This window comes from Podarcis raffonei, chromosome 1 (assembly GCF_027172205.1).
Source record: "Podarcis raffonei isolate rPodRaf1 chromosome 1, rPodRaf1.pri, whole genome shotgun sequence".
Classification (NCBI taxonomy): Eukaryota; Metazoa; Chordata; class Lepidosauria; order Squamata; family Lacertidae; genus Podarcis; species Podarcis raffonei.
Window position 1 is genome coordinate 4,192,160 of NC_070602.1, and position 19,246 is coordinate 4,211,405.

At 45.4% G+C, this 19,246-nt stretch overlaps 2 protein-coding genes across 6 annotated transcripts in view; both read left to right on the forward strand.

The window, feature by feature from the left end:
* The window catches only part of FERMT2 (FERM domain containing kindlin 2), an 85,652-nt gene extending 82,925 nt beyond the window's left edge, over positions 1–2,727 (forward strand). For all 5 annotated transcript variants that reach the window (XM_053365611.1, XM_053365619.1, XM_053365647.1 and 2 more), the window contains one exon: positions 1,181–2,727. In XM_053365611.1, the coding sequence (XP_053221586.1) occupies positions 1,181–1,354 (174 nt within the window). In that variant the 3' untranslated portion in view covers positions 1,355–2,727. The remainder of the gene's footprint in view (positions 1–1,180) is intronic.
* An 11,804-nt stretch (positions 2,728–14,531) lies between these two features.
* The window catches only part of GNPNAT1 (glucosamine-phosphate N-acetyltransferase 1), a 39,174-nt gene continuing 34,459 nt past the window's right edge, over positions 14,532–19,246 (forward strand). The window contains exon 1 of the mRNA XM_053365924.1: positions 14,532–14,610. Coding sequence (XP_053221899.1) covers positions 14,532–14,610 — 79 coding nt within the window. The remainder of the gene's footprint in view (positions 14,611–19,246) is intronic.

Genomic DNA, 19,246 nt, shown 5'->3' on the forward strand with positions numbered 1-19,246 from the left:
CGGTGAGGGATGTGGCCTTAGAACAGAGGCTGTGGGACCCGGGGAGAATTCTGAGGGCCAAAATATATCCTAAAGAACTTCAGTTTGTTTGCACACTTTGATTATACATTGAAGACGTTAAAAACGGTGGCTCATGTGACCAGCTGAATTAGCAATCGATGATCTCAGCATTTGACTAGGTTGTCTTATTGAAGGATATGGCATTCACTTGATAAGGAAACTGGCTGGTGAAAGACTGTGGCTATCTAAGGTCTTTCCATTCTGTCAGTCAGATGGGGAATGTAGCCATATGAATAGCACTAACTATAGTTCCTCGATTCAGTTGTCAGGGCAAACTCTGGTTAGAGAAGTGGTGGCTAACCTCTATCTTCCCATGTGGTGTTTGGCTACAGATCCCATCATCCCTGGAAGCTAGTCGTGCCGCCTGGGGCTTCTGAGAACTGAAGTCCAGCAACATTGTCAGAGCCGCAAATTAAACCTCCTGGTTTTGACAAAGCTGAGGAAGGAAATGGCATGTAAGAGGGGAGGGATCACATGTGTTTTTCCTGTATTTATAGTCCTCTCAGCCTAGTTTGGGAGAATCATCTGGATTGTTCTGCAGCGGATAAAATATTGGACCTTGGACAGGGAGGCCGGGGTTCAAATTCCTGCTAGCCATGGAGCTGTGTGATTTTGAGTCAGTCAGTCTCTGCCTAGCCTACTTTATGGGGATGTTGTGATAGAACGGAATAATTCCTGTGTACACTCTGGGGCGGAGGAAGGGGGTGCAGTGGTTGTGGGCCGCCCCAGGTGTCACCACTGAGGGGGGTGACAAAATGCTGGGCAGCACTCACTGTGGGGCCTGCAGCGTGCCTGAGCCACCGCATCTGAGAGACACTGTGGCTTGGGTGCACACAGGCTCCGCACTGCCCAAACTGTCTGCCCGCTGCCTCCCTCCAGCTGTAGGGCGGCTGAGTGGGAGGAAGCAGGCAGACTCATTGAAGGCCCTGCAGAGCACCTTGCCCCACCCCAGGCGCCCATGTGGCTTCCTCCACCGCTATGTGCACTCCTCTGGGCTCTTCAGAGGAATTTGGATAAGAATTTGAATAGGTGTGACTTAAGTGGCAGTGTTGTCATGAAGGGCCCTTGGGCACAACCATTTAGGCTGGCACAAAGTTTTGTGTTTGCCTTGCACTTTCAGGTAACAGTAGAATTTGCCGATGACGTCCGAGTGTCCTTCATCTGCACCGAAGTGGATTGCAAAGTGGTGCACGAGTTCATTGGCGGCTACATTTTCTTGTCAACGCGTGCGAAAGACCAGAACGAAAGCTTAGACGAAGAGATGTTCTACAAACTGACCAGTGGCTGGGTGTGAGTCGGATGAGACCTCCCGTTGTACTGACAGAAACTCAACGGCCATATTAATATTTAACTTCAACAGCTGTTATCCGAAATATGCTGCTTAATCAAGTTAAGCTTGAAGTGTATCTTTACTCTTTAATATCATGGAAACTTTTGCGTTAGCAGACCAGTTTGTATGTGCACTAAACAGCACTTCCGTTAATCTGCTAGAGCAAGACAATAACACGAACCGTGTAACGCTGACGCTTGTGCCTCTCGCCCCCACGCCCCTCCCCTGCCCCACCTCAGCCAGACAGTGGGGCCTGGTCAGGTTAATTTCTGACAGATGTAAGCTAACCAAATCAATAAACACCTCTAAGCCATCTTAACTATAAAGATACCCAGGGCCTAATCTATATGAAGTCTATTTATCATGGTTAATGCATGTTTTGTGAGTTTTTAATAAATAAATATATATATATTGTAAAAATTGACATCCATGTGTCAACACCCCTCCTACTTTTAGAAGTAGCATTTTTATTTTTATTTTGGTGTGCAATCCAGGAAGCCCTCTTTGCTGCCCCTCTTTCCCCATTCGTTTCGTTGGGGTTTTGCGCATGGGTGCCTCATGTGCAGCAGTGGTGCTTGGCGGACTCTGTCCTTTGGCCCCTTATTTTTCGCACTACGTAAATCAGGTCCATTGCAAGGATCTGGAGCTTTTTACAAAAACAATCATGCGTGGCCTTGAAAAATACTCCCTTCGTTAGGTTTTAAAGCGTATCTGTTATAACTTCTTGTTTCCTTTTGATAATCATTTATATATATATTGTGTGTGTGTGTGTGTCTCTTTCATCTTTCCCTTTATCTTTTTTTTTTTACACCGTATTGTATTACGACCACCTTTAGTATTCACCAGCATAGTCACTGTCTACCTAAGATGATATGCAAAAAAGGAAGACATCATTACAATATGAAGTAAAGGTCTATGAAGTATAAGGATTTGTGTGTGTGCGCGTGCGTGTAACTAATGTAAAAAGAAAAACACAAATTTTATAAAATTGTACAGGTTTTTCTTCCTTTTTCTTTTTTTTCCTTTTTTTTTTAAACTAGTCTCACAAGCCAAAGTAGGAATCGCAATAGTACCAAGTGTATTGGCCTTATGGTATGTTTTTAATCTAAGTTAAAATCCTGACTTCCTTATAGCTATGCCACAAAGCCCTTAACAAGACTCAGTTGCCTTGGCTTGAGGGTTCCCGCTTTGAAATTAACACTAACAGCCAGGGAGACCCCCAACTCGCCCTGCCTATGCCAAGGGGAGAAACCAGTATTGTGCTTATTAGTCCCCTGACATAAAACACTATGTACAAATGCCTTGTATTTTAAATAAAGGTCAAATCTTTTATTTAACCTCCAGTCTCTGTGTGTCCATTTAGTATGTGTGGTTGTATTTCTCTGGAAAACTAAAAATACATTTTTTTAGGAGGGGGGGAGAGAGTCTAGCGCATCACAGAGGTAATTTCTTGACCTATAATAGTATTTCCCAGAGCTGCTCAGTCATAAGTGTTCCAGAGTCAATGCTAATTACATTTGGGGGGAATAAATCATGAAGTTCTACAAGCCAGGCTGAATTTGTTTAGGGCTAAACATCGCCTCTGTACCCTTTCAATTGGTAGTATAATGTAATCTGAAGGCAATTTTATATAGACAGCGTGCAGAGCTTGCTTCTAGTGGAAAATAATCACAAAGTGGGCTTCCTTCCTGTTGGAGATGAAATGTAACTTCCAAAGCTAATAAAGGCAATCTGGCCAAACCCTCTTCATTAAACGCATCAGTTTTGCAACCCTCAATAACGGAGACATACAAATGTCAAACTTGCTTCATGTTGCTCTTTCCGTCTCCGTGCAACTGGTTTTCTCGATGAGGCTTGAGCACGAGAGTTGCATAACTTAACGTATTTTTCGCTCTATAAGACGCACCAGCCCACAAGACGCACCTAGTTTTTGAAGGAGGAAAACAAGAAAAGAAAAAATTCTGAATCTCAGAAGCCGGAACAGCAAGAGGGATCGCTGCGCAGTGAAAGCAGCAATCCCTCTTGCTGTTCTGGCTTCTGAGATAGCTGCGCAGCCTGCATTCGCTCCATAAGTTGCACACACATTTCCCCTTACTTTTTAGGAGGGAAAAAGTGAGTCTTATAGAGCAAACAATACAGTACTTTAGCTAAGCCATTTGTGTTAAGGCTCTCTTGACCACTGGATATGGGAGGGAACTGAGGGAGAAAGGGCAGGGTGTTTGATTGTCTGAGCCCCCGGGGGGGGGGTCCATCCTCTCCACCCCATCCCAGCACATAAGCTTTCAGCTGAGCTTGGAGGCACGCATAGGTGGGTGAGGGCATGAGGGTGCTCTGCCAGAAGCGCTTGGACGTTTGCCGTTAAACATTCTGGAAGAGCGGGTGCTCATCGAGGTGAGATGAGGAAATCTAAAAGACACAGGGATTTGGACGGAGATGCGAATGTTGCAGTGTCGCCAAACAGACTGAATCGGACAAATGCTTTTCTCGTCCAAAAATTAGTTCAGGTCTATCTACATCTACGGCTTCTCTGGTAGTAGTGGCAATTCCTCTGTCAAAGTCACCTTCCAACAAAGCCACGGGTTAAGCTTATTTATTTCCTTGTGTGGGAAAAGTTCAGTTCCTATGAGGCTAGAACCGCTTCCTCAGACAGTTTTATGCCAGCTAAGAATTTACTGGAGGAGCTTAATCAACAAGTCAGCTGTGGCTGGAACACGAAAGAGAAAGAGAGAGACAGTCTGGCTTATAAGCAGGAGGCAGGAATGACCCTCTGCTGCACAACACAGGTGTAGATTTGCGTCTTGCTTCATAGAATTGTAGGGCTGGAAGGTACCCCAGCGGTCATCAGTGTCACCATCCTAAGATTTTCAAACACACCACACACACAATCAGGTTTCTAGCCCTCATGACGGTGAAGGGGTATTTTGAAACATGGTGAGAAGGCTCCATGAATTTTCATTCGTCAGGGAGTGGGATTTTATTGCTCAGCAGATTTTCTTGCCTCTCCGTGACTGCTAAAAGCAGAGTAAGTTGAGCAAAATAAGCAAATACTTGCAAAATCTTTTAATTAGATGGCTGTTCGCAGCTGGATTTAGTTTCCCTTGGCACAGAAATTAGGTCGCAAACTTGGCACAGACCTGTCCTTTGCCCTTTCCTCCCCTCCCATTTCCTCTTCACTTCTGGTCCACACTTTCCCCCCTGCCAAAACAATAATAATAATCTGCAATATGTTGCTTTGGTTCCAGTATTCTCTGGGGAGGGGCTGGTGCCTGCATAGTAGACCTCCCCTCAGTAAGCACATAGGCAGCAGTGGCTGTAGAGCTCCTGTGACTGTCAAGCCGCCTTGTAAGGGCTTCATTTCCTTCTCCCTCCTCTTCCCTCTTTCCTCTTCAAACCACACACAAAAATACAGAGGTTTGCTCAGCGCTCGTTCACCCTTTTGGAGGGACCGTGTGATCATGCTTCAATGAAGATGAGTGGGACAATTTTGGAAATAGTGTCCAAATAAGACGCTTATTAACACTCAATTTCCAACTTGGAGAGGATTGCAAGCCATGTGAGAAGCAGAACTTTTGTGAGATAAGAGCCTCCAAAATGCGAAGTAATGGATACTAGTTAATAAGTCAGTTAATAAGTCTTTTGTGTTGTTAGAGCCCCTGAGCAGTAGGTCTGTTCTGTTCTGTTCTGCTGTCTGCCTCAGAGTGTGAGTTCGTAAAATTTTAGTGATAGATCTATGTAACACATTCATAACATAAGTAATACCTGCCAGCTTTGTGCATGTATATTTAATCTAACAAGTGCAAGGACGTTGTGAGTAAAAGCTGTTGCTATTTAAAAGAGTAGTTATTCTAGCAGACCTTCATGAGATACGAACATCCATCTCTTACATCTTATGAGCCATATGCAAGACACTCAGTTTCTGAATTGGGGAAGGTTACAAGCCACTTGGGAGGTAGAGCTTAATAATCAGTTAACAGACTTGGAATGGCAAAGTATGTGGGCTGAGACTCATTTAAAGCTACTTTTGCAAAAATCAGAGAAGCCAACCTAAAACGGACACTGGACCATGCTAAGATTGAAATACACAAAGCCAAGTTTTTCACCTCTGCTGGAGAAGTTCTTCTTCCTTTGTGGTGGGTGTCATGAATTTTGTACCCATCAGCTCTGTTGTCCAAATATATATATTCCCTAATTCCACTATTACACTCCATTTTCAAGTAGAGCAGGAATCTGTAGACATTCAAGGATCCAATATTTAGTGCCCCCCCCCCAGGCTAGATATCTCCTATCCCTGGAAAGGTCCTGTCAGTTCACAGTTGGTATGTTGGGATCTGGAAATTGGCCTCTGATGAGAAATTGACTCAGCAGTTCAAGAAAGCCTGAAGAGAAATTTGCACGTACAAATTCTCAGAAACGTTCCAATTTATTATCTCTGCAAAAGATAAAACGTTCCCGTTCTGGAGTGAGTCTTTAGTTCCTGTTTTGTAATCTCGTACAGCAGCATTTGAGGTTCTGTATCTTGAAGACCTTTTCTGTGTTCCTATCGCACTGGGACACACTTGCTATTTTGTAGGGTTTTGTGAGTTCTCTTGTTGTTTTACATAAGAAGAAGAAACCACAACCCGGACAGAGGGCAGCTTATCGACTCCCTGAATCTGGTCATACGGTGACATGTCCCTTGTTGCCAGTGTGTGGACTGGCCCTGGACAAGAGTGGGTCAGAAACAGAATGCACCATGAATTTGCAGTGAATTTTGCATGAATTTTGTGAAGGGAGTTTGTGTGTGTGTGTGTGTGTGTGTGTGAGAGAGAGAGAGAGAGAGAGAGAGAGAGAGAGAGAGAAAGAGAGAGAGAGAGAGAGAGAGAATGAACTAACACAGCCACATGCATTCTTTGCCGGCCACTGGAACAAAGATTATTATTTCTTCAAAGAGCTGTCCTCCTTCCCATGGCCCTTAGTTGACCCTCCTTCCTCTCTGCATCTCATTCCCAGAATTGACTTCAGCTCCTTCAGTCATCCTTTCCCTGCGCTCGTGGGTCGTGTCGACCTTTTCGGTGCAGGCAGGCTGCCGAAATGGCTAGCCCACTGTTCCGCTGACCCAGGGCAGAGGAGACTTTATCTGTGCAGTCATCCTGCGAAGGGCTGAGAGCAGCATTCTGAATTTGGAACAGACCCCTGTGTGTAAGTTCATGTGAAGCCACTGTATACTGAGTCAGGCCATTTGTCTCTTGAGTGGCAGCTATCCTTCGAAAGCTGAGGAGGAAGAAGAGGCAGCACTTTCTGTTTCGCCTTGGGCACTAAAATGTCCTCAACCGGCCATGGCCACAAAAGAGATTTAGGCTGCAGTGCAGAGAACCTGTAGTCCTCTAGATATTGATGGACCGCTTTCTCCCCTAAGCCACACATAGCTGTCAACTTACAGATTTGAAAATAAGGGACCAGCAGACTCGAAAATAAGGGATCAGCAGCCAAAATAAGGGATTTTCCAAACGCGGGTAGGTTCAACTTCTGAGCCCCTCCGAGCCAAAGGCAGAAAGCCCATCCAGCAGCCAAAAGAAGCCTCAAGCGGTGGTTCCCACAGTGCAGCAACCCGGCAAAGGGGATGCAGCAAGGAAAACCACCGTCACCTCTCCGCTGGGAAGCGCTGAGCAAAGGCGAGTCCCCAGGCAACACAGCCAATTTGATCGGCACAAGGCATGCAAGCTCCACCCCCCAGTCGTTCTTAGACTCCTTATTGGGTGAGCAACGCAGCCAAGCAACACAGTTGGAGCCTCCCTCCTCCCTGGCCGGCAGGGAGGGAGGGAGAGGAGCTGCTTCCTTTGAAACCCGGGAAATTCAAGGGACATCATCAATAAGGGACAGCAGCGCTGGGATAAGGGAGTTTCCCGCCAAATAAGGGACAGTTGACAGCTATGAAGCCACGGCCAGCACGACCAACATCCAGAGCTCATGCAAGTTGTAATCTGACCTGTTGGCAGACCAACTCTGCGTTATAAAGATGTCTGCAAACGTTGTATGAAGACTGGCAACATCAACCCCGCTGTGTGGGAATCCTTTGCTGAAAGCTGCAATGCCAGGAGACAGACAGGTCCTGTATCCACAGCAGTGATCAGAGGATGAATGGCTGCTGGGAGGAGTGCAGAGAGAAGAAATGCCATGTTGCATCTGCAGCAGCACAACCGGATGCCTTCATCTGGCCCAGCTGCAACAAAACATGTCTCTCCCATATTAGTTGTTAAAGACACAGCAGGCGCTGTAACTCTCCAACAGTTTGACTTCTGACAGTGAGGATGGTCTCCATTGGGAGCTGGTGGACTCCCCTTCCTTGGAGGTTTTTAAGCAGATGTTGGGTGGCCATCAGACATGGATGCTTTAGTTTAAATTACTGCATGGCAGGGGTTGGACTACTAGACCATGGGTAGGGGGCTAAGGCCTGGGGGCCAGATCCGGCCCAATCACCTTCTAAATCCGGCCTGCAGACAGTCCGGGAATCAGCGTGTTTTTACATGAGTAGAATGTGTCCTTTTATTTAAAATGCATCTCTGGGTTATTTGTGGGGCATAGAAATTGGTTCATTTTTTTCTTCTTCAAAATATAGTCCGGCCCCCCACTAGGTCTGAGGGACAGTGAACCGGCCCCCCGCTGAAAAAGTTTGCTGACCCCTGGACTAGATGACCCTAGGGGTCCCTTCCATCTATAGAAATCTATGATTGTCTCCCGATGCCATCCTATTCCTCATTTAAGGGAGAACCAGTTTTGGGCCAAAGCGCGGGTGGTGCTGTGGGTTAAACCACAGAGCCTAGGACTTGCCGATCAGAAGATCGGCGGTTCAAATCCCGGCGACGGGGTGAGCTCCCATTGCTCAGTCCCTGCTCCTGCCAACCTAGCAGTTCGAAAGCACGTCAAAGTGCAAGTAGATAAATAGGTACCGCTCGGGCGGAAGGTAAACGGCGTTTCCGTGCGCTGCTCTGGTTCGGCAGAAGCGGCTTAGTACATGCTGGCCACATGACCTGGAAGCTGTACGCCGGCTCCCTCGGCCAATAAAGCAAGATGAGCGCCGCAACCCCAGAGTCGGCCACGACTGCACCTAATGGTCAGGGGTCCCTTTACCTTTATACAATTTCTGTGTAGGTTTGGGGCCTAGAGACTTCAAAAATTAAGCTCTGGTGTTTGGTGGTGTGTGTGTGTGTGTGTGTGTGAGAGAGAGAGAGAGAGAGAGAGAGAGAGAGAGAGAGAGAGAGAGAGTTTGCTTGTGTGTGGTGTCTCTGCTCCCAGCACCCCCTTTGGCCAGGGACCATGCGCAGAAAACACATCTCTCATATCTGATGCTTAATGCCCATGGAAGCCAAGCTATGTCGTCCCTGGCAAGGGACCAAGGAGAGAGCTTCACCCGTCAGCTGTCAGAGCAGCCTGGCCTAGATCTTTCGGTGGCATGAAGGACCTCCCGCAAGTGGTGAAAGGTTTTAATGGCTGCGGTATGTTGCGGGCTATAAACACAGGATTCCATGCCATGAGGTCAGTCTGCTGCTCCCACCTGCTCCCTGGGGTTGATGTGCGGCCTGCTCTGCCTTTTCCTATACCACGAATTCGGGGGGTGCAGCTGTTGCACTGGAACCACTAACCAGAATCTGCTCGTGCCACAGGTACTGCGGGAAAGGCAGGTCGCCTGCGTTCTTTGTGGGCAAGCTTGTAAAAAGCGGGTGGTTCAAAACTGCCTGTGCATCTTCTCTATAAAACCGCACTATGGATTCCTGCTTCAAAGGCTAGCTGAATGGACCATGTGTGGGCTACTACGTTACCACCAACGTTTTCCAAAGCAGCCCAGGTTGCCACGACACTGCCAGATGTCTTCTTTACCCAGCTAACCCAAATCCTGTTTAAAAAGTTGGTTTTTTAATATATACAGTGGTACCTCGGGTTACATACGCTTCAGGTTACAGACGCTTCAGGTTACAGACTCCGCTAACCCAGAAATAGTACCTCGGGTTAAGAACTTTGCTTCAGGATGAGAACAGAAATCGCATGGTGGCGGTGTGGTGGCCGCAGGAGGCCCCATTAGCTAAAGTGGTGCTTCAGGTTAAGAACAGTTTCAGGTTAGGAACGGACCTCCGGAATGAATCAAGTACTTAACCCGAGGTACCACTGTATCCCTATAAGAGTTTAGAACAGGCACATAGGGCGGCAGGGGTGTGCATCTCGAATGATGCAAAGTTTAGAATCACAGGACAGAAATCGCTTGGTATCTGCTTAGTGGCTAAACAGGAGAAAGGCAATTGCTTTTGATAAATATCAAAAGGGAGAGAAATTTTTGGTGAAATTATCGCAGGTTGGCTGCAGGTTTTGCATTGGGTTCCACTTCTTTTCAGAGATCTGCAAGGTGTTCCATTCTTTTAAAAGTCTTTTTAAAAAATGTTTTATTCAATTATTTTAATGTAAAACAACATTGTACAGTTAATGAAATATCCCACCCTCAGAAGCTGATGTTCAGGTGGACATGCAGAATAACAGTCAAATAACATGAGCTTTTGTTCCAGACTGCTATTTGTATAGAAGGCAATAAACAGATTAAGTTAACCAAAAAGTTTTATAATGTGCAGGGAGTCCTCTATTTTCATTTTTAGCTATGTATGCAATAAAGCTGCATCATTCAATTACAGTGGTACCTCGCAAGACGAATGCCTCGCAAGATGGAAAACTCGCAAGAAGAAAGAGTTTTCCGTTTTTCGAGGTGCTTTGCCAGACGAATTTCCCTATGGGCTTCCTTCACAAGACGAAAGCCCATAGGGAAATCTCCGGGGACAGCGGGGAAGCGCAGCGCGTCTTCCCCACTGTCCTCGGACCTCCTCCGAAGGCTGGCGGTGGGGCGGAGAGACCTTCTCCCCCCGCCAGCCTTCAGAAGGCTCCTCCGAAGGCTGGCGGTGGGGCGGAGAGACCTCCTCCCGCCGCCAGCCTTCGGAAGGCTGCTCCGAAAGCTGGCGGTGGGGCGGAGAGACCTCCTCCCGCCGCCAGCCTTCGGAAGGCTGCTCCGAAAGCTGGCAGTGGGGCGGAGAGACCTCCTCCCCCCGCCAGGCTTTGGAAGGCTCCTCCGAAGGCTGGCGGTGGGGCGGAGAGCCCTTCTCCCCGCGCCAGCCTTCGGATGGCTGTTCTGAAGGCTGGCAGTGGACCGCCAGCCTTCAGAACAGGTCCAGGGACAGAGGAGAAGCGCAATGCGCCTTCCCCTCTGTTCCTGGACCTTTCCTGAAGACTTGTGGTGGGAGGAGGGTTTTCCTTCCCACCGCCAACATTCAGAATGCTGTTCTTAATGTTGGCGGTGGGGAGGAAAAACCCTCCTCCCACCGCAAGCCCCGGGAACAGAGGAGAAGCGCTGCACGCCTTCCCCTCTGTTCCCGGACCTGTCCTGAAGACTTGCAGTGGGAGAAGGGTTTTCCTTCCCACCGCCAACATTCAGAATGCTGTTCTGAATGTTGGCGGTGGGGAGGAAAGCCCTTCTCCTCACCGCAAGCCCCGCAAGCTCCGGGAACAGAGGAGAAGCGCAGCGCGCCTTCCCCTCTGTTCCCGGACCTGTCCTGAAGGCTTGCAGTGGGGAGAAAAGCCCTTCTCCGCACCGCCAGCCCGGCAAGCGGTTTCCATAGGAACGCATTAATTGATTTTCAATGCATTCCTATGGGAAACCGTGCTTCGCAAGACAAAAAACTCGCAAGAAGAAAAAACTCGCGGAACGAATTAGTTTCGTCTTGCGAGGTACCACTGTACAAAGGAGTCTTTGTGCTTCAAGTGTTGCATCAATTTTATTTTATTATTTTTTCCAGTAGTGCTATTTGCCTTACTTTTGATATAAATAATAAGATGGTGATGATGATGATGATGATGATGATGATGATGATGATGATAATTCCAGTAATCTCATTATTATGAGCCCAGCTGCTAGTAGAAGAGAATTTATGGAAGGTGTCTGTATGTTAATATTATCTCCCTTGAAAAGACATTTAGAGACATTTTGTCCAATAATTAGCTGAAAGTCACTTTGGGTTGCCCTGGGCGATATAAAGTGCTAATTTTAATAAATAAAAGGTCTGCGCTTTGCAGCCTTCCTCGATCCCATGTGTCGATTAAAACCCAGGGAAGACACCATCAGGTAACTCGTCCCAAGGTTTCTTTTCCCAAATCAGGAAGTAGAGGTTGCCAGGGAGGCTGCAGAGCAAGGGAAAAGGTTAAAGGGGGTAGCCAGAGGTGATGAACAATGGCCCGTTATGGACCAGAGTCAGCCAAAAGGCATTCTCAGATGTAAGTCTCTATCCACAGAGAACAAGCCTGCCTCTGCAAGACCCCACAACAGAATACAGTGGTACCTTGGTTCTCAAACTTAATCCGTTCCAGAAGTCCGTTCCAAAATCAAAGCGTTCCAAAACCAAGGCACGCTTTCCCATAGAAAGTAATGCAAAATGGATTAATCTGTTCCAGAATTCTAAAAGCAATCCCTAAAGCAGCAATCTAACATGAATTTTACTATCTAACGAGACCACTGATCCATCAAATGGAAGCAATAAACAATGCACTGTACTATAAAATAAGTAAGACGGTATTGTAGATGATAGATAGATAGATGATAGATAGATAGATGATAGATAGATAGATAGATAGATAGATAGATAGATAGATAGATAGTTTATTACGGCCATAGGCCCATATTCAATACATACAGCAAAACAAGTACAACAAGACAAAATTAACAAATTAAATTACGTTTAAATCAAGTACATCTCAAACCGCAAGTCTCCAAACTCCACCAAAATAAGAACAATATAGCGCTTAAAATATCAAATTATCAATATAAATCAATATTATTTAAGCAAAATCAATAATCATAGAGTAATCCATTTTTCCTTTTATAAGCTAATACTGTTATCAGAAATCTGGCAACAGAAAGGGACCTACTCGGATCAGAATCTTGCAATAAATGTATTAGCTGTGTTTCCAAGGAGTCACCTGAGATTTCCAATAATAAAGGGGACAAAAATCTGATCCGAGAAACTGAATGTAGTGAACAACAGAATAGTATATGTTGTAAAGATTCTATAGATCTATTATCACATACACACACCGCTGAGATCCGACCATTGGAAAATCTATTATTCAAGACATTGGAAGGAAAGGCGTTAAATCTTGCCTTAATAAAGGCATATCTGTGGGCCGCTACAGACAAAGAAGTCAAATAAGATGGTATCTGCTGTGAGGGGACTATGCCAAGATTTAATGGTGAGCAAGTGCCACTACCCCAAATGATGTTTTGTTGCAGGTCAATCTCAAGTTTTTGAATGAGGGTTTTTTTTGCTGTGGCTAGGTCCAATTCCAATAATTTTGATGGAGACAATCCATAGGTCACTACTTTAGAATGGATCTCTTTTGCCCCTAGGACGGGAAAATTATCTCTCCAGAGGCATTGGATCAAATACAGATTCGGGAGCCTATGCCTTAAGGACAACCAGTAACAAAGGCTACGCCTCCAAAGAGTATTTTCTAAAGATGTAGTTTTTAATTCTAAGCGAATAGCTGCGTTACTAACACACTGAGGAAGTTTTAGCAGTCGTCTTAGAAATTGATTTTGAATTACCTCCAAGGGCGTCAAGTTTACTGCGGTCCCCCATAAAGGAACAGCATATGCCAATGTTGCAATTACTTTAGCTTTGAATACTTTCAAGGCAGATGGAACATGAAGAGCCCCGTCCGAAAAGAAAAAGCGCAAAAGCACAAAGGATAGGGCCTTGGCCTTGTTTAAAATATGTGCAATATGCGCCTTCCAACCCAGATTATATTGGAGAAAAACTCCCAGGTATTGAAATTTATAGACCTGTTCGATAGGTTTTCCATCTAATTGCCACTTATAGGATTTCCGACTATTTGAGAAAATTAGTACTTTTGATTTAGATTGATTTATAGTAAGGGAATTTGTTTTACAATATGAAACAAAGAGTTTTAATGCTCTCCTGAGGCCAATTCTTGAGAAGGATAAAATCACAGCATCATCAGCATAGAGTAATAATGGGCAACGATAGTTTGCGAGGCGGGGGGCATGGATGATTTCCTGAGATTCAGCCAATGGTATCCTCATGTCACTAATGAATAAATTGAAAAGAAAAGGAGCTAGGATACATCCTTGCCGGACTCCTCTGTTGATGGGCACAGAGTTTGTGAGATGGCCGGCTGGGGTTATTCTCACCCTAGCAGCCGACCCCTCATGCAGCTGGGTTATTAACCATAAAAGTCTTCTATCAATTCCCCATCGGGCCAACTTTTCCCAGAGTAACCTTCTGGGGATGCTGTAAAATGCAGCCTTAAGATCGATAAAAGCCGCACAAAGTTGGCCTCGGTTTGAAGAGGAATATTTCCGGGCTAGATGGTGCAAGACTAAAACATGGTCCGTAGTTGACTGGTTCGGTCTGAATCCTGCTTGCTCGGGGCCTATCAGTTTCTTTTCTTCAGCCCATTGGGTAAGTCTATTCAGCAGAAAACGTGCGTATATCTTTCCAACTATTGATAGTAAACTAATATTCCTATAATTCTCCGGATCGTCTGGGGAGCCTTTTTTATATATTGGAATTATAATAGTGTCCTTCCACATTTTTGGCACCCTTCCAGTTGCATTAATAGCATCGCAAGTAACAGCCAGGATTTTTTATTGTAGATGATAAAAAATAATATATATATTTACCCTCACTGATGATAGTCATTGTTTAGATGGGGGGCTTTTATCCATTTCCGCAGTCACACAATCAATCAATCAATCAGTAGCTGAACTGGGTTCCACACAGTCACAAAAACAAATTAACCGAAAAAGCCTCAAAAACAAAAACGCAAAATAAATAGCAAATACAAAAGCACCAAACTCAATCTGTTCCGGAAGTCTATTTGACTTCTGAAATGTTTGAAAACCAAGGCGCAGCTTCTGATGGGTGCAAGTGCCCCAGAAACAATAGCCGACAGCTGCATCGGATGTTTGGCTTCCAAAAAGCTTTCAAAAACCAGAACATTTACTTCCGGGTTTTCGGCGTTTGAGAACCAAGGCGTTTGAGAGCTAAAGTGTTTGAGAACCAAGGTACCACTGTACATGAATCTTCTGGGAATGGTTTTCGGTCTGTGTGGCTCAATGTTGAAGCCAAAGCGGCTTGCCTGCATCACTGACTACTGTCCGTTCATCAGCTTCACCAACTCTCGGAGCTCAGAAGGTACCAAACAGGTGATGAGTAGCTTCATGTCTATCTCAGCTGTAGTGATGCCCTATCTGCAAAACCCACAACCCGTGTCCTAGAAACAAGATTCAGGCTCCACTTTTAAGTATGGAGGTCTGGCTGGAAGAAACATGGACCATATTGGACTAGAGCTCCTCCGAGATTTGTTGTTTAATACCAAGGACTATCAAAAAAACCGGCAGAGAGGAATGGAGAGAGAATTAAGAGCCTCGGACGTGAGGTCTCCAGACTGATAGTAGATGGACTGATGGACGTTTCAAGGGGATTGAAACTGGGAAAGGGGGGGTGGAGTTTGGGAATCCAAAGGGTGTATAATGTAACTCGTTCTGTTTTTATTTTGTTTGGATATCTATATGAAAATTGGGGAAATCGTGGAAGGGAATTTAGGCCGACTTTAGAAAAAGGTTTAAAGAATAAGCAAGGATGTATAAATATGAAGTCTATAAGGCAAATTTGGTTTTTTAGAAAAAGGAACTAAATATAAAAAGGTTTAAAAATAGGGATAAGAGCTTGTTGAACCAACAATTGGACCTGGAATACAAGAGGGAGAGGTGTGGGGAAGTCAGGGAAATATGTTATAGAAAATAAGGATTGTGAACCGTATGTGTTTTTAATTTTGTTGTTGTTGTTGTCTTTTTTTCCTTTTTTTTTCCTTTTTGATTTTTTATTGTATTACGGTGGAAAATTTTAATAAATATCATTTTTTTTAAAAACAACCCACAACCCATGTCCTGTCCTTGGTGAAAGGATCTGGAGTGCCAACTTGGCCTTGCAACTGTGGGCGCCCGGGGCTGTGGGTGCCATGCACCGAAATTTGTGGGTGCCCAGCCCCTTCATGGGGAATTTTGTTGGTGTTCGGACACCCAGGGCCCAGGGAGTTTGCACCTATGGAAGAGATATTGCCTCTCCCCACCCGTTCTGCTTGCAAAGCAGAGGTCCACCCCCCCCCCCGAGAGAGAGAGGGGGGGGGAATGTTTTCTTTGGCAATGCAGACACATTTGCACAAGTATAGCACGAAATTAAAAGACGCCTGCTTCTTGGAAGAAAAGCAATGACAAACCTAGACAGCATCTTAAAAAGCAGAGACATCACCTTGCCAACAAAAGTCTGTATTGTTCAAGCTATGGTTTTCCCAGTAGTGATGTATGGAAGTGAGAGCTGGACCATAAAGAAGGCTGATCGCCAATGAATTGATGCTTTTGAATTCTGGTGCTGGAGGAGACTCTTGAGAGTCCCGTGGACTGCAAGAAGATCAAACCTATCCATTCTGAAGGAAATCAGCCCTGAGTGCTCACTGGAAGGACAGATCCTGAAGCTGAGGCTCCAAGACTTTGGCCACCTCCTGAGAAGAGAAGACTCCCTGGAAAAGACCCTCATGTTGGGAAAGATGGGGGGTGCAAGGAGAAGGGGACGACAGAGGACGAGATGGTTGGACGGTGTCCTCGAAGCTACAAACATGAGTCTGACCAAACTGCGGGAGGCAGTGGAAGACAGGAGGGCCTGGCGTGCTCTGGTCCATGGGGTCATGAAGAGTCGGACACGACTAAACAACTCAACAACAACAACAAAGCATTGCAAAAATCTGTTTGCTGCATTGATAAAGCGATGGCTATTTTATTTTATTTTTAAAAGGTTAAATGGAAAGAAAATGCATATGCACGCTATCCTTGGCCACTTGCGCATAGCTTGCGCATGACGTGGACTTTGCAGAGGCATCTGGTTGGCCACTGTGGGGAAAAAGATGCCAAATACGACAGAGGCCTTTGTCTGATCCAGCAGCCAGGCTTTCCTGATGTTCTTGTGGAATGCCTTTAGGATTGGAAGGGTTGATTGGAAACAAATGCACTTCTGTCTGGATTTACTCAAAGATGTTTTTCCTGGGGAAAGGGGAAACACATGATGAATGGATGAGGGTGGGTGGTGAGGAGGAAGGGGGGCGCCTGCATATTTTGGATGGTGTCAGGCTGTTCCCAAACTGTGCATCAGGGCACGAGAGTGTATCACGCAAGGACGGCTCGTGCGCTTCCGTGAATGATAAGAAAGAATAGCAGGGCCTTCAACAGAGTGTTGCAGCACGAGTGCATCTGTTCAGTATTGCATGCTTTCTGAAATATACTCGGAGTCGAGAGTGGATTTCATGCTCTTTATTCAGCTCATAGTGGTGAGGAGGGAATGAAAGTTCCCCCAAAGTATCTGCTTTATATACATTATTTACACAATGGGCTGCACGTGATTGGCTAATTCCGGGATTCTCCTGTGGGCCAATCAGGTTGTGGATTCACTTCCATCTGGAGCTGGATTGGGTGGCTCCTGTAGACCATTCAGACTGCTGCATTCTGAATCCTATTGTTCTAGGACCAATCAGACTGCTGCATTTTGGATCCTATTCAACTCAGTACATAACACTTTCTTCTAGAATGTTCCATGCCACCTCCATCCCCACACTCCCCCTTTGGCTGCAGAGCCATCATAGCGCAGCACCTGAGTCTGCTAGCGGGATTACCTATGAAGGATATTACGTGCAGGTGTCATTATTCCAGGTTATTGTTCAATGGCTTCAGGGTGTTTTGCAGGAAGCAATTAACAAATGAAATCTTCATTTATTTATTTCATGAAATAAATAAGCACCGCTTGATTGTTGTTGTTTTAAAAAATGAACCTCAAAGCGGTTTACAAAAAGAAGAAAAATAAGACTTTTGAAAAGTTAAAGTAACAATAGACTTTTTAAAAAACAGATTAAAACTCGTATCAGCTTTCTAAACATCTGTGTAGGCTTTTCTAAACAAGAATATTTTTAGCAGGTGCCAGAAAAATTGCAGTGAAGGCCCTTGCATGATATCAATAGGCAGGGAGGAGAGAGAGTATGTATACTTGTGTGGATAGCTAGAAAGATCTGGGATAGCTCAACCGGTAGAGCATTAGACTCTTAATCTTAGGGTCGTGGGGTTCGAGCCCCACGTTGGGCAAAAAGATTCCCGCATTGCAGGGGGTTGGACTAGATGTGGCCTAGAACCCTCGTACCTACGGGACTGCCTCTCCTGGTCTGCCCCACGGAGGACCTTAAGGTCCACAAATGACAACATTTTGGAGGTCCCAAGTTGCAATGTTGTTAGGTTGGTCTCAACTAGGGCCAGGGCCTTTTCAGTACTGGCCCCGACTTGGTGGAACGCTCTGTCACAAGAGACCAGGGCCCTGCAGGACTTGACATCTTTCCGCAGGGCCTGCAAGATGGAGGTGTTCCGCCTGGCCTTTGCTTTGGGCTCAGTCTGACCCTTATGTTTCCCTCCCCTTATGGTTTTGATCTATGGGCTACCATTAAAATGAGGCTGCTTTTTAAATTGCATTTTAACCTGTATCTTAAATTGGTTCCCCCCACACACACCCATTATGTTTTTACTGTAATTTTACTGGTGTTAGCCGCCCTGAGCCCAGCTGTGGCTGGGGAGGGTGGGGTATAAATAAAATGTTTTATTATTATTAGATGACCCTTGTGGTCTTTTCCAGTTCTTAGATAGATAGATGGTTAGATAGATACATAGATAGATAGATGATAGATAGATAGATAGATAGATAGATAGATGATAGATAGATAGATAGATAGATAGATAGATAGATAGATAGATAGATAGATGATAGATAGATAGATAGATAGATGATAGATAGATGATAGATAGATAGATAGATAGATATAGATATAGATAGATAGATAGATAGATAGATAGATAGATAGATAGATAGATGATAGATAAAGTAAAGGTAAAGGGACCCCTGACCATTAGGTCCAGTTGTGACCGACTTTGGGGTTGTGATGTTCATCTCGCTTTACTGGCCGAGGGAGCCGGCGTACAGCTTCCAGGTCATGTTGCCAGCATGACTAAGCTGCTTCTGGCGAACCAGAGCAATGCACGGAAATGCCGTTTACCTTCCCGCTGGAGCGGTACCTATTTATCTACTTGCACTTTGACGTGCTTTTGAACTGCTAGGAGTAGGAGCAGGGACCGAGCAGCGGGAGCTCACCCCGTTGCGGGGATTCGAACCACCGACCTTCTGATCGGCAAGTCCTAGGCTCTGTGGTTTAACCCACAGCGCCACCCGCGTCCCTTAGATGATAGATAGATAACATAAAAGTGCCCTATCACAAGTTTGGAAACTGTCCTTCTGTTCCCACTTACTCACATACCCCCCTCCCCACTGCAGACAGTGTTTGTGTAGACCAGCCGTACCCAATTCTGCAACCCTCCAGATGTCTTCAGCTGGTCTGTCCTAGAACTAAGCCTTTAAAAAAAAAAAAAGCAATATAAGACTTTTCTCATCAAGCTTCTGATAGTGCATGATCTGCACGTCGGATGTTGGTGGGGGCTGTTCATAAGCCTTTTTGCTCCTTCCCAGTCTGCCTGGGTGGGGCTGGCTATACAGCTAAGGATAACAAATAAGAGAGCAAAAAAATTTTTTCCTTCCAGTAGCACCTTAAAGACCAACTAAGTTAGTTCTTGGTATGAGCTTTCGTGTGCATGCACACTTCTTCAGATACACAGATAAGTGTGCATGCACACAAAAGCTCATACCAAGAACTAACTTAGTTGGTCTTTAAGGTGCTACTGGAAGGAAAAAA